Source organism: Solanum verrucosum, unplaced genomic scaffold (genome assembly GCF_900185275.1).
Source record: "Solanum verrucosum unplaced genomic scaffold, falcon-dt-bn FXZP01000161.1, whole genome shotgun sequence".
NCBI lineage: Eukaryota > Viridiplantae > Streptophyta > Magnoliopsida > Solanales > Solanaceae > Solanum > Solanum verrucosum.
Window position 1 is genome coordinate 552,847 of NW_026020127.1, and position 20,965 is coordinate 573,811.

Sequence of the window (20,965 nt, forward strand, 5' to 3'; positions counted from 1 at the left end):
AAGTACATATCACGCAGACATCGCCGTATAAAACTGATTTGATTACGTACGCTTGTAAAAAGTTACGCCGTAACGGTTTTGATTCTGCAATGACTAAAACGTATAACTTGTAAAATATATCCGCCTTCAAAATAACTGAGTAAATAACAAATAACACAATTATGATAACTAAATATTGCAAACGATACAATTTTTATCTTGAACCGTTTAGACTATGAAACAATGTCGAACATAATTCAGAAGACACACCATTTATATTTTATATGAAATAATTAGAGGTCCTAAACAATGTAGAACATATCACACATATATCGTCGTATAAAACTGATTTGATTGCGTACGCTTATAAAAAGTTATAGCGTAACGTTTTCGATTCTGCAATAAATAAAACACGACTAGTAAGGTATAAATGCATTCAAATTTACCGAATAAATGACAATTAACTCAATTTTGCTAACTAGATATCGTAAATGACAGAGCTTATCTTGGGCATTTTGGATTTTCAAACTATCTCGAACATAATTCATACTAACTATCTTTTACGGTACGCGATAATAAAGTACATATCACACTAACATCGCCGTATAAAACTGATTTAATTATGTATGCTTATAAAAAGTTATGTCGTAACGATTTTGATTCTGCAATGAATAAAATATATAACTTGTAAACTATAACCGCCTTCAAAATAACTGAGTAAATAACAAATAACACTATTATGATAGCTAAATATTGCAAATGATACAATTTTTACTATGAAACAATCTCGAACATAATTCAGAAGACATACCTATTTTATATGAAATATAATTAGAGGTCCTAAATAAAATGCAATATAATTACTTGAAAGTTCACAAAAAATAAAATTTAGTTCTTTTAATCTAAAATAGTGGATGTTTCACAAAATTAAAAAGATATTTCATTTTTTTTTTCAAATTTGCTATTGAAACATTTCTAATCCCTCATGAAATATTACGATTTTAAGCTAGAACATCAACTATGTTGGACAGGGAGGAGTAACAGGTAAAATTAAAAAAGTAAAGAAACTTGTAGTACTAGTAATTAAGTATATTATTAAAAGATATTTATGAGATCAAAAGCTTAATTATCTTGAAAATGGAAAAGAAAAAAGGAACTTGCAATTTTTTAAAAGTTTTCTTGAAATTCTATCTATTTCTACTATTGATAACACTTTATATAAAATACTCATCAGATTCACTTTTACTTTAACCTGTCAAAATAATTTATATTTAATCAAAATTATTTCTAATATTAATTATTTATTTTTCAAATCATCTTATAAAATCTAATGCTAAATATAAAATAAAAATAATAAAAATAATAAAATAGTCATATTAATATATTTTTCAAAGTTCAAATCTGACGAGTAAAGTTATGGTGGTCCGTGGAGTGTTAAGTACTATTCCATTCTTAACCAAAGTTCTCGAATTTCAATCCCCCTAAATATAAAACCATCTTTCTTAAAAAACGTTTTATCCTCCAATATTGGACTTTTCGACCAAATCCAAAAAAAAAAAAAAAAACATGTATGAGAGTAAAAGAATAATATTCAGTACTACTCCATTTTTTTTTCAAAAAAATAAAAATAAAAATTCTACACGTGTCAGCTAGAGAACTAAAAAGAAAAAAATACAGGGTAACCGGAGACAGACGGTAAAAATTGAGTTGTCGGCGGCGGTTGGATAAATCGCCGCATAAAATGGATTTGTTTTATTTATTTTTTATATTAAGTGACGTTGGCGGCGGCTCAGTTTGTATTTTATGGCTTGGGTGGGGCCCAATAATATTTGATCGGCTGAGTCGGCGGAGCCAAGTAAAAAGAAGCCACGTATATGTACACGTGTTTGCTTAAGAAGAATTCATACTCTATAGTAGTAATACTTTTAACTCTCCACTTACTACCAATCAACAAATATGGTGGATGGGGATGCCTAATTAACTTCTTTTGTATTTTTATTACTTAAAACATCATGTATGGTATGGAGGAAAATATTTTTTTATTAATATGTATTTTTTTTTTGTTAAAAAAATGATTTAGTTGGATTTGATATAGAGTTTAAGAAAATAAAGGATGAATTTTTAGTTTTGTAATCCTAAATTAAAGTTATGTTAACTGTATAAAAATGTCCTTTAATTTTGTGATCTTAAATATATCACGTGGAGAATTTGAAGTTAAAGTGTTACGAAAAAAAGAAGGGTCATTTTTTTTAAAATAGAAAAAGTAGGTCATTTTTTTAAATATGGAGGGAGTAATTTATTTATGTAATTTTTTTTATTTTCGATATCTAATACCACATGTTATTTGCTATATTTAAGTGATTGTATTATGTTATTAAAGCACTAGGCGTGAAAGATCACGATCTTTTAAGAATTATTGTCTATATATTCTTTAAGAGATGTCAAACGATATATTCTCTATCAACATATAATAAATCCTGAAACATATATGCAATTGAATACGCTACTTACGAGAATACTTCATATTTATAGAATTTAATAAGGAGACTTTTCATGAAGAGTCACTCAATTTTTGAACATACAAAAATTTTTATTGCTTCCTTTTTGAACATACAAAATTTGTTTTAATTTAAAATTTAAATGTTAAGTCCAAATTTTAAATAAACAATTTGTTCAAAATAAATATTTAATTTTAATTTAAAATTCGATCTAAGTCATTTAGATATATATTATTAAATATATAAACACAGACTTACTCAATTAAATAGACTAAATGAATTAGGTCTTAAAAGAAATCTAACTGATGACTTCTCTCACCAATGTGAAAACTTCTCCTTTATGTTACAACTATCCTGAAATGTTCCGCACTGTATTGCTATAGAGTGTTATATTTCTCTCCATTGTCATTTTTTCTTTTAATTTCTACTTTGATTTTCTTTACTAATTAAGCTAATGATCTTTCGAAAATAATCTTTTTATCCTCAAGAGATAGCATGACAAGATCAGGATATAATACTTTCATATAAATCAAAGTATTATATGAAAACTAGCAAAATATTATAATGATCATGAGATGAGATTGAAAGTGGGGTTTCGAGAACGTTGGGTAGATGGAGAGGAAACAATTATACACTTGAAATTTACATATAAAATTTATATTTCCTACCTTCACTAGAAAAAACCATTTTTATCCTTTGTAACAAACTTAATTTTTAAAAATTATTTTAACTAAATCACATGGAATCAAGTAGATCTATTTAAGAGTTATGTCCTGTTCCATTCGAACGTATTTAATATAGTAATTTTATTTTTTTTGCACAAGTTAATAGAGTTTGACTGAAGGCTTTACTTAGTTGTATTTTTCCTTACATTATTTTGGAAGCCTCATTAATTTTTGTGTCTATGTTAGGTGGGGGGAGATTTAGGTAATAATTTCAAGGTTATGAAGGTGTGTTTGGTAAAAAAAAAAAGGGAGTGCTTTTCTTTGTATTTACTTGTGTAATTAGTACGTAGGTATATATAGTAGCATGGATGAAGTTAGGTGGGAGTTCGTAGGTCTGGATGAATCTAATAAATTTTTCGTAGATTCTGTATTAGTAAAAAATTAAATAAGCATATATATATATATATATATATATATATATATATATTATAATTTGTGAAAATTGATTGATGATTCAATGATAAGAAAGAGATCGTGAATCTAATTTTCACGCTAGAGTTGTAGGTTCGAACAAGTATAATTTATATAAATATTATGAAAAGGGGGAGATAAGAGATATGCAAGGGAGAACTTGTAGCCTTAATAAAAGGCACATGAACCTATGCATGGTCTCTTCCTAAAATTAGGTATTTTGTGTACATATATTTTTAAAAGGATTTAATATTAGCTGTTGACGTCTATGCTTTAAAAATGTTGAATGATTTAGTTATTTACACAGAGAAACAATCACAAAACCTGATGAATCGACCGAATATATAAAAATTGAAAAAAATATTTTTTAATATGGAGTTATACATTGAAAAAAACATATTGGTTTATTATAGATAAATAGTTTTATTAATATGGATTGTGACGGACGTTCGAGTTCTTGAGAATGAAAAAAAATCATGTTGGGAGAATTATCTTTACAAATACAGGATTATGCAATGTGCAAATTCAGATTCAGTCAGACTTTAATGTAAATATAGGACATCGAAAGGAAAACCAAAACAACAACATTTTTCTTGAAAACAATGGTGGAAAAAAAGGAGCAAAATAGTGGAATGAAGAAACCATTTCTTTCTCTTTTTATTTTCTTCTAATTTCTTTCTGAAAAAAAAGTATATTTTTTCCCACTTAACGTGTGTATAATCTCTTTAATAAGTTCAGATTAATGGAAGTCTTTGTGAGACCACCAAAAATATTATCTCTAAAGAAATATACTCCCTCCGTTTCGAATTGATGACTTGATTTATCTTTGTACATAATTTAAGAAAATAAAGAAGATATTTAATCTAGTGGTCTAAAATTAAAGATCTATCAAATGTACTAGTGCTTTAATCTCGTGGTTTCAAGCATGTCAAGTGGAAAATTGAATTGAAACTAAAAAGTTACAAAAAATAAAATAAAAAGGGTCATTCTTTTTACAACGTACTAAAAAAAATAGATCAAATAAATTAAAACGAAGAAAATACTACCACATAGTTTTGATGGAAAAGTGTCAATGGTCAGATTGTGACATTATTTTCTCCACCATTTTTTGTTGTTAAATTTTAAGTTTTATGTTTTGACAATGCAATTTTTTATATGATCGATATAAATTAGAAATATGTGCACCGAAAGAAGCGGTTAAACATCCTTTACAATTGAATGTTCCTTTCATATAATATAATGGACAAGTAAGAGTGAACGAAGAGGGTATCTGCATTCACATTCACATTTTCAATTTACTATACATGAGATTTCACATTTAAGTGTGTGTTTATATATAGAGAAACACACACCACGAGAATAATGTCAAGAATTTGAAAATATTAAATATGTGACACAAATTTGTGCTCAAATTTTAATATCTTTGAGAAATTAGAAGTCAAGGTTTCTCAGTCATTTTTATTTGACTATTTTTACTTGTTTTCCCATTCTTCTTGTGGTGTTATTTTAATAATTTAATGTAGTACAGTACTTGTTTTCCTATGAATTCTTTGTGCCCAAGACCTAGGGCATTGTCATGGGGGGGGGGGGGGGTGACAAGTCCATGCAAAGCATGTTTCAACTCCAATTCGATCAGTGGCGGAATTGAGATTTTTATTAGAGATTCAAAATATAAAAAATAAACAAACAAATAAGTAAAAAAAAGTTCAATATCTACTAAATATACATTAAAAAAATAATAATTTTAACCAATCGAAAGGGGTTCGGATGAACCCCCTTCTCCCACCTAGCTCTGCCCTATAGACAAACACGATTCAGAATAAATTTTGAGTACCTTTATATGCTTCAATCCATTTATTTTATGCGATACTATTTTCTTATTAATCTATCCATATTTATATATATATTAACTTTAATTTTATATTGTTGACCTCAACTACCACAGAGGGGATTTAAGAAGAATGAACTGAATTTAATATATTTTTTCATGATTGATTAACAAATTCATGTCAATTTGAAAATAATAGCATCATCCTTACTAGAAAATCAAACACATTGAAACAATGGCAATTTGTTGAAAATTTCCAAGAGAAATAATAATGAGAGCAATGTTGTTTATTGAGAAAAAACATCAAATAATAGTTCATCTATATCTGAAAAAGACTGTTTCACCCTCTAACTATTTATCCCCTCCCCCACCTTTTGCTTAGCAATATCAAATTCTCTGCGGAAGTCGAGAATTAAGGTAGAAAGAGTTGAATATTTTCTCTCTTTTACGTGAAAGTAGTTTGATACTAGTTCAAAACACTTTATTTAGTTCCCAAGAAAGTAGTTTGATACTAGTTCAAAACACTTTATTTAGTTCCCTTATTAGTCTCGCTAATGTGATTGTTCCTTTTATTTTGATTATCTTTACTGTTTTGTTTTGTTGTAAATATTTTTCTCCTCTTCAATTTTCTCATCATAACTTTTTACTTTTGTACTTTTCACTTATTTTGAAAATATCTTCCCGACCTCTCTATCTCACTCAACCTAAGACAAGAATAAAATTTATGTATATCCCACCTTCTCTAACCTCCACTTATAAGATCATCCTGAATATATTATTATTGTTCTTACCTTTATAAGGACTCGAGGTATAACACTTAATATGGTAGATCCTCCCATTTCGCCAACCTCTAGAAAACTCCAAGTACAGGCCTAGATCGATTGTACACACCAACTTTCAAAAGTAGAATGTAGACCAATAAGAGCTTCATATATAATATGATAAACACTCGATTCTCATTAATAGATGCCTTGTTAAAACTATATAGGCGCAGGCCTGATGTGTCGTACTCCCATCTTTTTTATGGGTAGAGTACGATTGAGAGATGCAACATATGACATTGTTGTGAGGTGACAAAAAAGAGTAGGATTAAGGGTGCGTCCGTTATGGCGGAAAATGTTTTCCAAGAAAATAAATAAGTTTCTTACCTATCTTTTCATGTTCGGTGCATAAGTAAGAAATATTATCCTAAAAAATTGTATATAATCTAGATAAATATTATGAAAGGTGAGGGTGAAGATGAGATGTGTTTGGAGTGGAAAGAATACAATTAATATAGAATATAGTAGTAAAACTTGTTTTCCTAGAGAAAATATTTAAAAAAAAATTGACCAACCAAACATGAAAAAATTGGAAAACATGTCCTGGAAAATGTTTTCTTTCCTACCACACACACCCTGAATGAAAATTTCTCATTAGCATCATCACAGACAAATGGATAATTATGAATTCCATATAACTCAAATGTTTTGTTGTTTAACTAAAACTATATCACTTTTCATTCAGATATAAGGAATTATGAAAACTAGTAATTTCAATCTAAAGATAGCTCACGAAAAGATTTCTGCATGAATAAAAGGTATTCCAAAAGAAGGATAAATGGTGATGTAGTCCTACTCTATGATGGCAAAGAATACAAAAAAGTTTAGCTCCAAAATTCAAACAGAAAATGGAGAAGATTTCTGGGGTTCTTAATGTTACATTGTCCATCGATATCCGTTGAACTATGAAGACATGCACTGCATAACACAATCATCCATCTACAATCCAAGAACAGAAGAAACACTTACGGGAAGGCAACAGAGATAAACAAATTACTCGTAAAACAACAGAAGTTGGCAAAAAACAGGAGAAGCAGAAGGCATCAATATGATTCTAAACACTACGTTCAACGAAGTTTTATTGAAGTTCATAGATTGATTGTTACAAAATCTTGAAGCCGAAAAGGAAGCCAATGAGCATGTAATCACAGCCCTAAACAAGGAAAAGCCAGTCGTCAAAACTACTATATGAAAAAAAGATGTTTTAAAAGAACCCGAAATATCATGCAATAAGGTTCTTAGAGATCATTCTTGACTTAAATACTAAGGTTATCATGCAGTTTAGCGTAGAAGTAGTTCCTAGCATACTGCCAGAGATATCAATAGTTGATGCATCAGAAGAATTCAACAAGCTACAGAAGAATCTAAATTCACGGAAAGGGAAAAATCCCAGTTTCACAAATGGGAAGAGTAGAACGGAAATCAAATGACAGTCATAGAAGAAACCAAATATTTCTTCTTCAGAGCTCATACAGACATTCTCTTAGACTGCATGGACATAATACTTCGGTTGAACCCTCCGACATCATAAATCATCATTGCAATCTGATTGAATACCAAGTATTAGAATAACCCTAAACATTATTAAATTAGAAGAACTATATTGAGAAAGAAAATATTATGTGCTAAGCAGATTCAGTCCCTCAGATAATCTGATTAAGTTATCTCAAGGCCTATTTAAGTTTTTAACAGCTAGGCAATCAATGACAGCCACATCACAAACTGATCAATCTAATTATCGGACAATCAGGTGCAAATCACCTCAAACACATCATTAAAAAACTCCGCACTTTTCAAGGATGTAAAGATATTTTGGTTAAGTACTACTGTGTTCAATATTAAATGAAACTTCAAGTCATTAATCTTCCTATTTCAGCAGGTTGAAATTTACGTAATGAAGACGGATTCCGAATATCACCAAAAGTTGAAATCTAATCAGTTCAATGTCATTTATCACGAATTCAAGTTCGATCTACTAAGAGATTTATCTGGTTACAAGAAACTAAAGTGTAACAATTCAGTAGCTTATGAGTACTAGAAGAACACTGGGAATAAATACAAGTTAAACCTACCAATTTCTTTTTCCTTTTCAATACCTTACTTCAGATTTTGTTTGCATATTTTGATCTGCTCCTAGTAGTATAATGTAGAAATCCCATTTTTTAACCTGTAACTTGCAAAACCTAAGATCGTACTTAAAATATCAAAGATTTAGCCTAGCAAACATATATTTTTCATCATGTTTCATTCTTTTGTTAAATTACTCTTCATCATGTTTCATTCTTGAGGCTAGTTTAAGACTAATCTATGATATTTCAAAACATGAATGCTTCTAATTGTCCATAGGCTCCCATGACACACTGTTAGGGTATACAGTCTCAAAAATTTTCAGTAGCAACTTGGCATTAGCAAACAAAACAATACAAGAAGACATTAAATACTTTCAAGAACAACATAGTCCCAAGTAACTGTCTGGTAGATTACTAAATAACTTGATTTTTTTTACACCATACAAAGACAATAGATTAAACACTAGTATAAAAATGCTTTCAAGACATTCAAATTTATCCTTGAAAAGAGATTCGCCATTGGTAATAAACTACAAAGAATCAAAAGTTCAGAAAAAGGAAAAACATCCATGTTCTCATTCACTATCTACTTCTCATGTTCTTACACCGCATGGATATTTCACTTTGCTTGTACTCTCTGACATTCATCATGCATCATCATTGCAATCTGATTAAATGCCAAGTATTAGAATTATGCTTACATCTTCACAACTACAACTGGAAACGCAACATATGTATGCTAAAAAATTTTAGGTCCCACCATCAATCTGACTCAATTTTTTTGAGGCTTATCAATGGAATTAAATCATCAACAATCAAATACAGCAGCATGATTCACCAAATCTGATGTATTTCGATCAACGATCAGACGGACACAACAAATAACATCAAATGCTCATTTCAAGTGTCAGCTTCATGACATAATTCAATGATGTTCAGAGGAGAATAATTTTAATTCCTTAGGAAATTGAAGTCAATTAATTAAAAGTTTCCATTGGAGTTTATATACTAGAATCTTGACCACTATAAAGTATTCTCTGTAGATAGGAAGGAAAAAAAAGAATAAATGGATAAATGGAGACAATCCTACAATACGACCATCAACAACATACCAAGTGTAATCCCACAAACCACAAGTGGGGTCTGGGGATGGTGGTGCGTATTCAAACCTTACCTCTACCATTTTCGATAGACCCTCGGATCTAGTAAAGCATATCAAAGCAGGTTTGAAAAGGAAATACAATAGTAAATGTTGTACACGTACTCCTAAGAAAATCATGAATCAGAGAACATTGTCACCTTACTCGAGTTTAAAGCATGTATTATCAGCATTACTCGTATGATTTGGAAGTTGAAGGGATAGTACTATAATACTCAATATCACATCAACAAGTTTAGCTATGTATGCGAACACTCATGTGATAGTTAAGCCGTACATTTGACAATGCAAACTAGTAAAAGAGAGGTGGTAATAAACAATTGATCCTTTCCACATATGCTAACACTTCTTCCTTTGCCAAAAGCAATAAAAAAAATTTGAATATCAATTGTTTAGTTAGTTACACCATAGGGGGAAGGTTCCTCACCATATCTAAGAAAGGAACTGTTATCAGTTACTAAAATTGACAGACTAAAGATATTTGTATAACTTGAACTCCATTTTGTGATCTTTCATCTAGTCTTCTCTTGTCCTACAATATTCAAGAATTACTTTTTACTGCAGAAAGAGGAAGTACTGATAGAAGAAAATAGGTTATGGCTGGAGCATAATAAATTGCAACATAATTGATTCCTAGAGAATTGAGTTCATTAACACAATAATTTAATGAATTCTACAGTCAACACTCAACACATCTCTATGTTACTACTATGTTTTTCCTTCCTCAACCTTGTTCTCCTTCATATACTTACTTTTCCCCTTTCCAGGAGTTCACGCTCAGGTCAACAACCTGAAGTTCAACGGAATGCTGCAACTGACTTCACCCCTCTCACATGGTCAGAGCTTGATAAAGAAATTTTACCTACACCTATTGGGTGATCTGCCAATGGTACACTGGAAATGCCTTATTTTTGGCAATCAAGCTAGACTTAAAGCTTGTTTCACTATGTGCCTATGCTAGCAGCAAAGATTGTTATCTGCTGCTAGACTCATTCGATGGGGAGTTGAGGCAAATCCAACTTGTGTCCTACAAGGACCTGAATCTCATGAACACTTGTTTGCTCACTGTCCAGTTGCTCAATCTCTAAGGTCCAGAGTACTAAGGTGGATCAACAGACTAGACTGTCTAGCTACAAACCAGGATGACTTTGTGTTGTGGAATATCAGGCAGGCTAAAGGTAAATCTCATCCATCTCAACTCTTCAAAATGGTGCTTGCTGAATGTACTTATGCCCTATGGATTTGAGAACAAGAGGAAAATGGTGGAAAGTATGGCCAAGGATCCGGCATATATGTGCACTGTTCTCGCCCCAACTGGACTACAAGCCTTAGTACATAGCTTACAGTTTTGACTTGCATTGTGCCTGATCTTGTGAAGTCTTTTTAGCACTTCTTATTACCTTAGAAAGCTGTATTGACTTTGCTGAATTTGTAATGACTGTTATTCGTGATTAATAAAGTTGTTAATTACCAAAAACAAAATGAAGTTCAAAGCTCATACTAACTACTATTAATGACTATCTCAACTCTCAAGCAATCAATTTAATGCAATTACCATTTGATTTAAAGGCCAAAATATCAGAACTAATGAAGATCCGATACGAGAAAACATAATTTCATTCATAAATGACCAAACAAAACCATACCGCTCGAACAACTCGATACATATATACAAGTGATTGATCCACGATTCACACATAAAATTCACAATCAACAAATCAATACATCAATGGATCCACATACAGAAAGGTCAACTTTCAATAATCATACCTTCAAGAGTCCAACCATAGCTCCGAGGAGCAGCAGATAACATTGAAGTGAGTAATGCTGAGGCAGTTGCAGTATGAAATGGAAACATCGATTCCACTCTAACACAACTCATTTCTACCGGCGACCTTCAAAATACAAAATATAAAATCTATCAATCATAAATTCATACAATAAACTAAAAAATTTACCGAGAATAATTGTTTTTTTGTCACTGAGACCTGAAAATGCGAGCAGTGACTGGTTTTTGAGTTGGTATGCGGAATGGAGAGGTCTTTGGCTTGGCGCCGGAGGCAATTCTGGTGGTTGCTGCTGATCGGCCGGAGGTGGCGGCGGAGCGGAGGAAGGACCTGGCGGCGAAAGTGGCCATAATTATAAAAGGGAAATGAGAAGAGGGAAAAGGGCTTTGTTGGGGTTTTAGGTTCAGAAATAGGGGGTTCCTATCTTCTCATTTTTCCTTTTTTTTTTAAAAAAATAATAATTATAATGACATCAAATACCCTTATATTCGGTTCGGTTCGGTTTTATATATTATCGGTTTGATTTATCGGTTTTCAGTTTTTAAATACGTTAAACCAATAACCAAACCAATAAGATATTTTTTTTATCGATTTTCGATTTATCAATTTTGATCCTTAACACTCCGGTTTTCGGTTTAACCAATAAAAAAACACTTATAAAATAAATATATGACTTCTCTAATAAATTTGACGCGACAACACAATAATGTAACTTTACAAATGTTCGTAAAATAGAAACAACAATAACAAACATGAAAAGAACTATACAAATATAACCAAAGAGAAATTAAGAGGAATATGGTTTGATTTTGACGTTTTGTATGAAGTTGTGAACTCAAAATCACTATGAAGTGTGAATTAAAGCTAAATGTCAAAGACATAACTAGTAATGTATTGAGATTAATATATTTATGTACAAATAAAAGTAGTAAATTACTAGTCTTAATGGGTTATCGATTTACCCAATAACACAATATTAAGAAACCAATACCGAATCGATAATTCGATATTCTTTATAAAACCATTAAAATCTGTTAACCCAATAACAATAAACCAATAACACTTTTTTCGATTTGATTTATCGATCGATTTGATTCTTGCACACCCTTAATATGACACAATTTTAAATATAATTTTATATTTTAAAATTTTAAATATTTACTCCTCTTACACTGTAAAATTTTATAATTAGATTGAGATATTTATGTAATTAAAATCTTATTTATTTGTAAGATCATCATCAAATATTCAAATCTCAATTATTAAGTTTGTTCGTACAAAAAGATGTTATTTGTTTGTAATTATTTAGATCTCAATTAAAATTTTATTTGTTTTGTACAAAAAGAGCTTCTACTTTTCTTTGTTTCAAAAATGTTTTTATGTTTATTTTCAATTATCCATATAATATATTTAATGACACTAAATTTAAGGTTATTTTGGTACAAACAAAATGAAGAAGAATGACCAGACTAAATTGTTTTTAAAAAAAAACATTCAGGCGCCTGTAGCTCAGTGGATAGAGCGTCTGTTTCCTAAGCAGAAAGTCGTAGGTTCGACCCCTACCTGGCGCGTTTATTTTTATAATGTTTTAGTTTTAAATATATTTGACTTATTTATATTTGTAAATAATAATAATAATATATATAATTATTTTTTGTAATGATTCATCCTTTATGACATTTAGGGGTGGATTCAAGATTTATATTCTATAGGTTTAATATTGGAAAAATGGTCTGAAAAATACTTTAATTTTGACTGAATTGTTGTTACGATACCAAACTTTATGGAGGACATTTTACCCCCTGCACTATTTAATAGTGTATTTTAAAGGTATATATGTGCTCACATGGACACATTACTATTTCTAATGATGCAATATTTATGATGTCCACGTGGACACATAAATACCTTTAAAATACACTATTAAATAGTGTCGAGGGGTAAAAGGTCCTTTTCAAAGTTTGGTATCGTAACAACAATTTCGATCAAAGTTCGGATATATTTCAGACTTTTTTCCCTTTAATATTCAAGGTAGAAAAATATGTGGTTTATTACTTATTTTCGGTAGCATTGGTTGTTATGGGGGTGACCAAGTGGGAGTAAGGTAAAGATAAGGTGTGTCGAAGGCTGGTAAATGACATATTCAATGTGGAATGTCACTTAACTAGTTTTCTCTGATTAGAATAGAGAAGTCATTTTCCTAATTCTTAAACAAGTTAAATTTCTATATGAGCAAATCGAAAAGTATTCTTCTCCATATTGATACACCCTTAATATTCAACTTAATAAAATTTTAAAATTATAAATTTGATATTGAAGTTTTACATATAAAATTTATATTCAACATTAGCAATATTGAATTAAAATAAATCCGATTCTATAAGATTGCATCCGTCCCAAATAACATTCTAGCTCCGCCCCTGAGTTTGAAAAAAAAAAAACCCATAAATGGCCAAAGTTATTTATTGTCACAAAAAAGAAATACAGGCCATAATGTAAAGTCATGTGCTATGGCCTTTATAGACAAATTATTATAATGTTTCATGACATAAATAAACAACAGACAAAAACAATCCTAGCTACCAACTTAATTATTTAAATTCTCTTTTTTAATAAAATAGTGAATTTGATCAGTTAATAATCAAACAAGTTAAAACATTATTTCATGTGAGAAAAGAATAAATATGCTGCATTTGTTTGGATGAAAAAATTGAAACATAAATCATTAATTAATGTCCTTTATTTTAAGACATTAATTTACAAAATCCTACCCAATGTAATAATGAGGTTTGGAGCTATAACTAATTTTTTTCACGAGTTTAAGTTTTACGCACTTATATATTTTTTTAATGATACTTAATAAAAAAATATTTATATGTAGTGCAAAGATATCATTTAATTATGGTAATTTGAAACGATTTCATGGAATATTGTCGCTTATACAGAATAAAATAAAAACTATTAAATCGTTCACTTTCGACCTAGCTGAAGTTTTAAAATGCGTCACTAAAAATATATTTTTTTCTATATACTTGATATTTGTTTTCGTATTTTATAGATATAGAATTTATCTACGACGTTGCTTAAATGAAATTAATCTGAGTAGGGAATTCAAAAATTAGTTGAAGATTCTTACTTTAAAACAGGCTGTTACATCTTGCATACTTTTAATTTGTTTGATTAACATAATCACAAACTAATCATTCAAAGAGTAATTTTATAGTAAAATGGAGTGGTTTTCTTCCTTTTGGTATAGAAAGAAGAGAAAGCTAGGTGAGATGGGGTTATACATACAATATAATATACATAAAAGAAGTATTTGTACCAAAAAATGTGATAATAAGCAGTTAAATATTCTTTCATTCTTAATTTGAAATTTGAGATTTGAGACAAAAAGTAGTTCAATGAATTTCTAAGGATGAGTTCCAAAAAGACGGTTCTATTTTTATGCCTAAGTTAACAACCTTAATTAGTGGCCTAGCCTTTGAGCCGCCCTGGAAAGTACTTTACTTTCGAAGTAAATTTCTCCAACATGAATTTGAATTAATCGAATCGATGTGAAGAAAAAAAGAAGAAGAGAAGAATGTGGATTTCCTAAAAACAATATGACAAAAAGAAAAGAAGAAAAGAGAAGAGGGCAAAACCTTAACTCACCTACAAGGAATTTTGGAAAAGATTGGAAATTGAAGAGAAATATGGCGTGGGGTTCAACCATGAGAGGACAATTATGAAAGGGATCTTTACTAGAAAAATAACAATAAAATAATCAATAGAATTCATTATTTATCATTTCTAATCGATATACATTAATTATACATCAGTGTTCGAGTCAAATCCAACTCTACCATTGAAAAGAGGAAAATATGTGTAATTATTAATCTTCTACCCTTATTCTCGAAACAGTTTAGTCCATAGTTATAATTTGCTTTTAAAAAAAAAAAAAATGTAAAACAAGAAGGCAAAGAATGAGGAACATAATGATAATATCTCATTTTTACCCCAATAATTTCTTGTTGGAAAATGAATATGTCGTGCATGATAAAAAAACAATGTGTTAGACGTTGAAGCTACCAAGATAACTTGAAAAACACACCATTGCATGAGGAAATATTTGCTGGTCTGCTTTTGAAAAATCTTTTATTGAAACGATAAAATTGTCTTCGTATAATTTATAAGTCATGAATTTGAATTGTAAAAATCAATATTTATACTTGCTCTATGATAAATTATTTGCATCACACCCATATTATCAACCTCTTTGGAGTGTGGCCTTTTCCATAATCCTTACATAAATATGAAATGTTTCATACACTAAATTATTATTATTATTTTTTAAAAAATCTTCAATGAAAATGCCCTTGAAATAGACGAAAACAACTGTTTATTAGAAATAAAAAATATAAGTTCCACAAATAATATTTCACCTGACGTCTCTTACTCACCCTTCAACATATTCCTCCCTTACCCCTACTTGCAACTTTCATGGTGTTTGTCTATAATCTAGATTATACATATACATATAAGTATTTCTTTTGCTTACTCAGCACCAAACACAAGAAATAAATACAAAAAATATTTATTTTTCAAGAGAACATTTTTTTTTGTTACGCAAACACATATTTAATGAAATAATTTAAAGAATATATTTATTTTTAAACTTTTTTTTTTGTTACAAAGAGATGAGAGAAGGAAAAATGAATTCACAACATAGAAATCGAATCCATATCAATAAGATAAAAATTCAGATAATCAAGTAAGTGAGTTACTCTCTATGTTATATTAGTTGATAATTTTTATTTTTACGAGTCTTGAGTAATCCCTTTTTACTTTAGTAAAGTGAATAGATTATACGAGATAATTATTTATAATAAGATGATGAACTAATATTAGACGGACGGAGTACTAATACGAGAAAACACAATCATATTCCCGATGGAAAAAGTTTTTTCTAAAAAACATGAAACATATATATAATCAAAGATTTTTCAAAGTCTCTCTCGAAACTTACAACAATGGCTTAATCACTTTTTCCAGAAAAAAATCCACTAATCCATTCATCTCCTTCAACAATGCATCTTCAAATCTTGCTTATACTTCTATTACCTACATTGATTCTCTCAATAAACCAAGAATCCCTTTATTTACACACCATAAAGCTTGGATTTGATGACCCAAATGGTGTTTTTTCAAACTGGAATCTCCATGATAACTCCTCACCCTGTAACTGGTTTGGAGTAAAATGCGACTCTTTAACTCGTTCTGTTACATCTATTGACCTCTCCAACACCAATATCGCCGGCCCATTTCCGGCTTCTCTTCTTTGCCGGCTCAAGTATATCAAGTACATTTCATTCTACAATAACTCCATTAACTCGACACTTCCGGTGGAGGAGTTATCCGCTTGTAAATCTCTTGTCCATCTAGATTTAGCTCAAAATTTGTTAGTGGGTAGTCTTCCATCGAGTTTGGCGGAGCTTCCTGAGCTGAAATACCTTGATTTGACCGGAAATAACTTTACCGGCGAAATTCCGGCGAGTTTTGGGGCTTTCCGGCAACTTGAAGTTCTGGGTCTGGTTGAAAATTTGTTAACTGGGACTATCCCGCTGGAGATTGGAAACATTTCGAGTTTGAAGCAGCTGAATTTGTCGTACAACCCGTTTTCTCCGGGTCGGATCCCGCCGGAGATTGGGAACCTCACGAATCTCGAGGTGCTATGGTTAACTGACTGTGGGTTAATCGGTGAGGTTCCGGGTACATTAAGGGGATTAAATAAGCTTGTTAACTTGGACCTTGCGTTAAACAACTTGTACGGTCCGATTCCGAGCTGGCTCACTGAGTTAACTAGTGTTGAGCAAATTGAGCTGTACAATAACTCGTTCTCTGGCGAGTTTCCTGTGAATGGGTGGTCGAATATGACCTCGTTGAGGCGGGTCGACCTGTCGATGAATCGGGTTACCGGGTCGATCCCGAGCGGGTTGTGTGAGTTGTCACTTGAGTCGCTCAATCTTTATGAGAATCAATTGTATGGTGAGTTACCTATAACCATTGCAAATTCACCCAATTTATATGAATTAAAGCTCTTTGGTAATAGTTTAAACGGAACTTTACCTAAAGATCTTGGTAAATTTTCGCCATTGGTATGGATTGATGTTTCAAACAATGAGTTTTCGGGTGAAATTCCGGTGAATTTGTGCAGAAATGGGGTTTTAGAGGAGGTTTTGATGATAGATAACTCGTTTTCCGGTGGAATTCCGGTGAGTTTAAGCCAATGCCAGAGCTTATTACGTGTGAGATTAGCTCATAATAAGTTCTCAGGTGATGTCCCTGTGGAATTTTGGGGGCTGCCACGCCTTTCGCTGCTTGAGTTAACGGACAATTCATTTTCTGGTGGAATCGCGAAAACTATAGCTGGTGCATCGAATTTATCAGCTTTGATTTTGTCAAAGAACGAATTTTCGGGTAATATTCCTGAAGAGATTGGCTTTTTGGAAAGTTTGGTTGATTTTGTGGGAAATGACAACAAGTTTTCAGGGTCGTTACCGGTTAGTATAGTGAATCTTGAGCAATTGGGAAGAATGGATTTTCACAACAATGAATTAAGTGGTAAGTTTCCTAGTGGGGTTCATTCTTTGAAGAAATTGAATGAATTGAACTTGGCAAACAATGATCTTTCTGGAGAAATTCCCTGGGAAATCGGGAGCTTGTCTGTTTTGAACTATCTTGACCTATCAGGAAACAAGTTTTCGGGGGAAATTCCAGTTGCATTGCAGAATTTGAAGCTCAATCAGCTGAATTTATCGAATAATGGCCTTTCGGGTGGTATTCCTCCTTCATATGCAAAGGGAATGTACAAGAATAGCTTTCTGGGGAATCCAGGTTTATGTGGAGATATTGGAGGTTTATGTGATGGAAAAGATGAAGGTAAAACTGCTGGTTATGTATGGTTACTGAGATTGCTTTTCGTACTTGCTGTTTTGGTGTTTGTAGTTGGGGTAGTTTCGTTCTATTGGAAGTATAGGAATTACAAGAAAGCAAAAAGGTTGGATAGATCGAAATGGACCTTGACGTCGTTTCATAAGTTAGGTTTCGATGAGTATGAAGTACTGGAAGCTCTAGATGAAGACAACTTGATTGGTAGTGGTTCTTCCGGGAAGGTTTACAAGGTCGTTTTGAGTAATGGTGAGGCTGCTGCTGTGAAAAAACTTTCAAGAAGTTTGAAAAAAACAGATGAGAGTTGTGACATTGAGAAAGGTAACTATCAGGATGATGGATTTGAAGCGGAGGTTGAGACATTGGGCAAGATTCGACACAAGAACATTGTTAGGCTATGGTGTTGTTGTACAACAAGGGGTTGCAAACTTTTGGTTTACGAGTACATGCCTAATGGAAGCTTGGGCGATTTGCTACACAGCAGCAAAAGTGGGTTGTTGGATTGGCCTAAGAGATTTAAGATAGCTATGGATGCTGCAGAGGGACTCTCATATTTGCATCATGATTGTGCTCCTCCGATTGTTCACAGAGACTTGAAGTCGAACAATATCTTGTTGGACAGAGAGTTTGGAGCTCGAGTTGCTGATTTTGGTGTGGCAAAGGCGATTGATGTCGATGACAAGGGAACCACGTCTATGTCAGTCATTGCAGGGTCTTGCGGTTATATTGCTCCAGGTTAGAGGATTAGTCCTTCACTTTGGGAGTTCTACTAACATGATTTTGTTGAATTTGGTTTATGCCTTCCATTGCAAATTGTAGTTAAGATGTATGCCTAAATATAACATATTTCATAGATTGTTATATTATAATTAAGCGTCGAATAAGGTCTGCTGTACACTCTACCCTCCTCAGGCCCCACTTGTGGGATTACACGGGGTATATTGTCATTGATGATTGTTAAACGTCCAATATCTATAATCAGGCAGACAGCTATATATGAGTAATTTTGGTCCATTCTTGAGCTATGTTGCTCAAATCCTTCAAAAAATGTGGCATGTCTTTGTTGGATTCTCCCAAAGTTATCAATTTGGAGGATCCAATACAGGCACAACAACATTTTTGAAGGATCTGAGCAACATAGTACTTGAGTGCCCTTGTACATTAACACTAAGGTTTGCTCCAAGAACAGGGCATTCTTTGTTTACATTTGCTTTCTGGTTCTGGTAGTGCTCCTCCGGTTGAACTAAATTCTGTTCGTCTTGCAGAATATGCTTACACACGTCAGGTGAACGAGAAGAGTGATATATACAGTTTTGGCGTGGTAATCCTCGAGCTAGTGACAGGGAAACTCCCTGTAGGTCCTGAATACGGGGAAAAGGATTTGGTGAAGTGGGTTTGCGCTACTCTAGACCAGAAGGGTATAGATCATGTTATTGACCCGAAACTCGACTCTTGTTTCAAGGAGGAAATAAGCAAAGTCCTAAAAATTGGCCTCCTCTGCACTAGCCCCCTCCCAATTAACCGACCCTCGATGAGAAAAGTCGTAAAAATGCTGCAGGAAGTTGGTGGCGGAGACCAGCTCAAGACAGCGTTAACAGATGGCAAGTTGACCCCTTATTACCACGAAGACGCATCAGATCAAGGAAATGTAGCTTAAAGATAGTCAACATATCTTTGCTTAGATTAGTGACATTCATATGGTCGAGACTCGAGACCAACTTGTCTGGGATTGAGGCATAGTCGTTGTATCGTGAAAGTGAAGATGTGTGAATTTTTTTATTTGCTAATTGCTTAATACTTTGTCTATCAATACTTGATTTTTGGTTTAATTTTGGAGAGAAGGGGAAAACAGAGTTGAGGTGAAGTGTAAAAGGATGAATTTTTATTTCTCTTGTAAATTTATAAAAATTCCTAAAGTTCTTTATCACTAACAAATTTAAATTTATCTGCAGTTTTAGCCTGATGTTATATTTGTAGCTTAATCTGTTTCTTGATGATGAATTTTACCATAATCATTTGTGAAATTTCCTTTTTTTTTTTGGTTAAAACAGAGATATTTTATTTATATATAATATGCATCATTACACAACTAGTGGTCTGAGATATTACAGACATTTAGTTTGTCTACTACATTACAGACATCTAGATTAGCTACTACATTATCATTAGTACAATCCGATTGAAGAGGTAGCACTATGTGCTTATCAAAAGTTGTTCCTTCCATGTCTGCTCGGAGTGCTTTCAGTGCAAACACGGGTGGAACTATCCATTCCACAAAATCTACATCCTACTTAAGTCTGCTTCCTTCATTAGCTAGCATATCGGCCAATTGGTTTAGCTGCCTGCGACTATGGTTGATCTGCGGGCTCCCCATCAGCCGGAGCAGCTCCCTGCATTCAGATATAATGTTAGTAAAAGAGTCGTGGCCATTTTGTATTACCTTAATGACTTCTGTTGAATCAGTGTTGATTTGTATCCTTGTGGTGGATAATGGCATTACCATCTTTAGCCCAATATACCCTTTGACTTACATAATGTCCGAGCTTGTCTTAAATAAGACATCTCGAACAAGGGAGGCTAGCTCCAGTGGTTGAGCTGCATTACAAGTTACAACCATCAATTTGTTTGCATTTCGTTTCTATTGAACTTTTTATATTAATAAAAGACAATTAGCACTACTAAAAACAAAAAAATTCTATTGCGAATTAATAGAAAATTTATGTTAGAATACATGATTTTCCCACTTCGTTTTTTTTTT

General features: G+C 32.0%; 2 protein-coding genes and 1 non-coding gene across 9 annotated transcripts; 2 read left to right on the forward strand and 1 right to left on the reverse strand.

The window, feature by feature from the left end:
* Positions 1-7,021: 7,021 nt before the first annotated feature.
* LOC125826060 (protein NUCLEAR FUSION DEFECTIVE 6, mitochondrial-like) lies at positions 7,022-11,687 on the reverse strand. 7 transcript variants are annotated; one of them, XM_049505363.1, is made up of 4 exons: positions 11,479-11,687; positions 11,261-11,385; positions 8,937-8,998; positions 7,022-7,201 (listed from the first exon to the last, which is right to left on the reverse strand). In XM_049505363.1, exons 1-3 carry the CDS (start codon positions 11,625-11,627, stop codon positions 8,979-8,981), a joined length of 294 nt encoding a protein of 97 aa, XP_049361320.1. In that variant the 5' UTR covers positions 11,628-11,687; the 3' UTR covers positions 7,022-7,201; positions 8,937-8,978. The 7 variants fall into 7 exon arrangements, with proteins under 7 accessions (XP_049361320.1, XP_049361322.1, XP_049361321.1 ...); XM_049505362.1 differs by lacking the exon at positions 7,022-7,201 and adding an exon at positions 7,225-7,415; XM_049505361.1 differs by lacking the exon at positions 7,022-7,201 and adding an exon at positions 7,571-7,807.
* A 1,088-nt stretch (positions 11,688-12,775) lies between these two features.
* Positions 12,776-12,848, forward strand: TRNAR-CCU (transfer RNA arginine (anticodon CCU)). Its single transcript has one exon. It is a non-coding gene; the product is annotated as a tRNA-Arg (tRNA).
* A 3,446-nt stretch (positions 12,849-16,294) lies between these two features.
* LOC125826058 (receptor-like protein kinase HSL1) lies at positions 16,295-19,885 on the forward strand. The gene is made up of 2 exons (XM_049505356.1): positions 16,295-18,942; positions 19,473-19,885. The coding sequence occupies exons 1-2, from the start codon at positions 16,347-16,349 to the stop codon at positions 19,862-19,864; spliced, it is 2,988 nt and encodes a 995-aa protein (XP_049361313.1). The 5' UTR covers positions 16,295-16,346; the 3' UTR covers positions 19,865-19,885.
* The last annotated feature ends 1,080 nt before the right edge of the window (positions 19,886-20,965 follow it).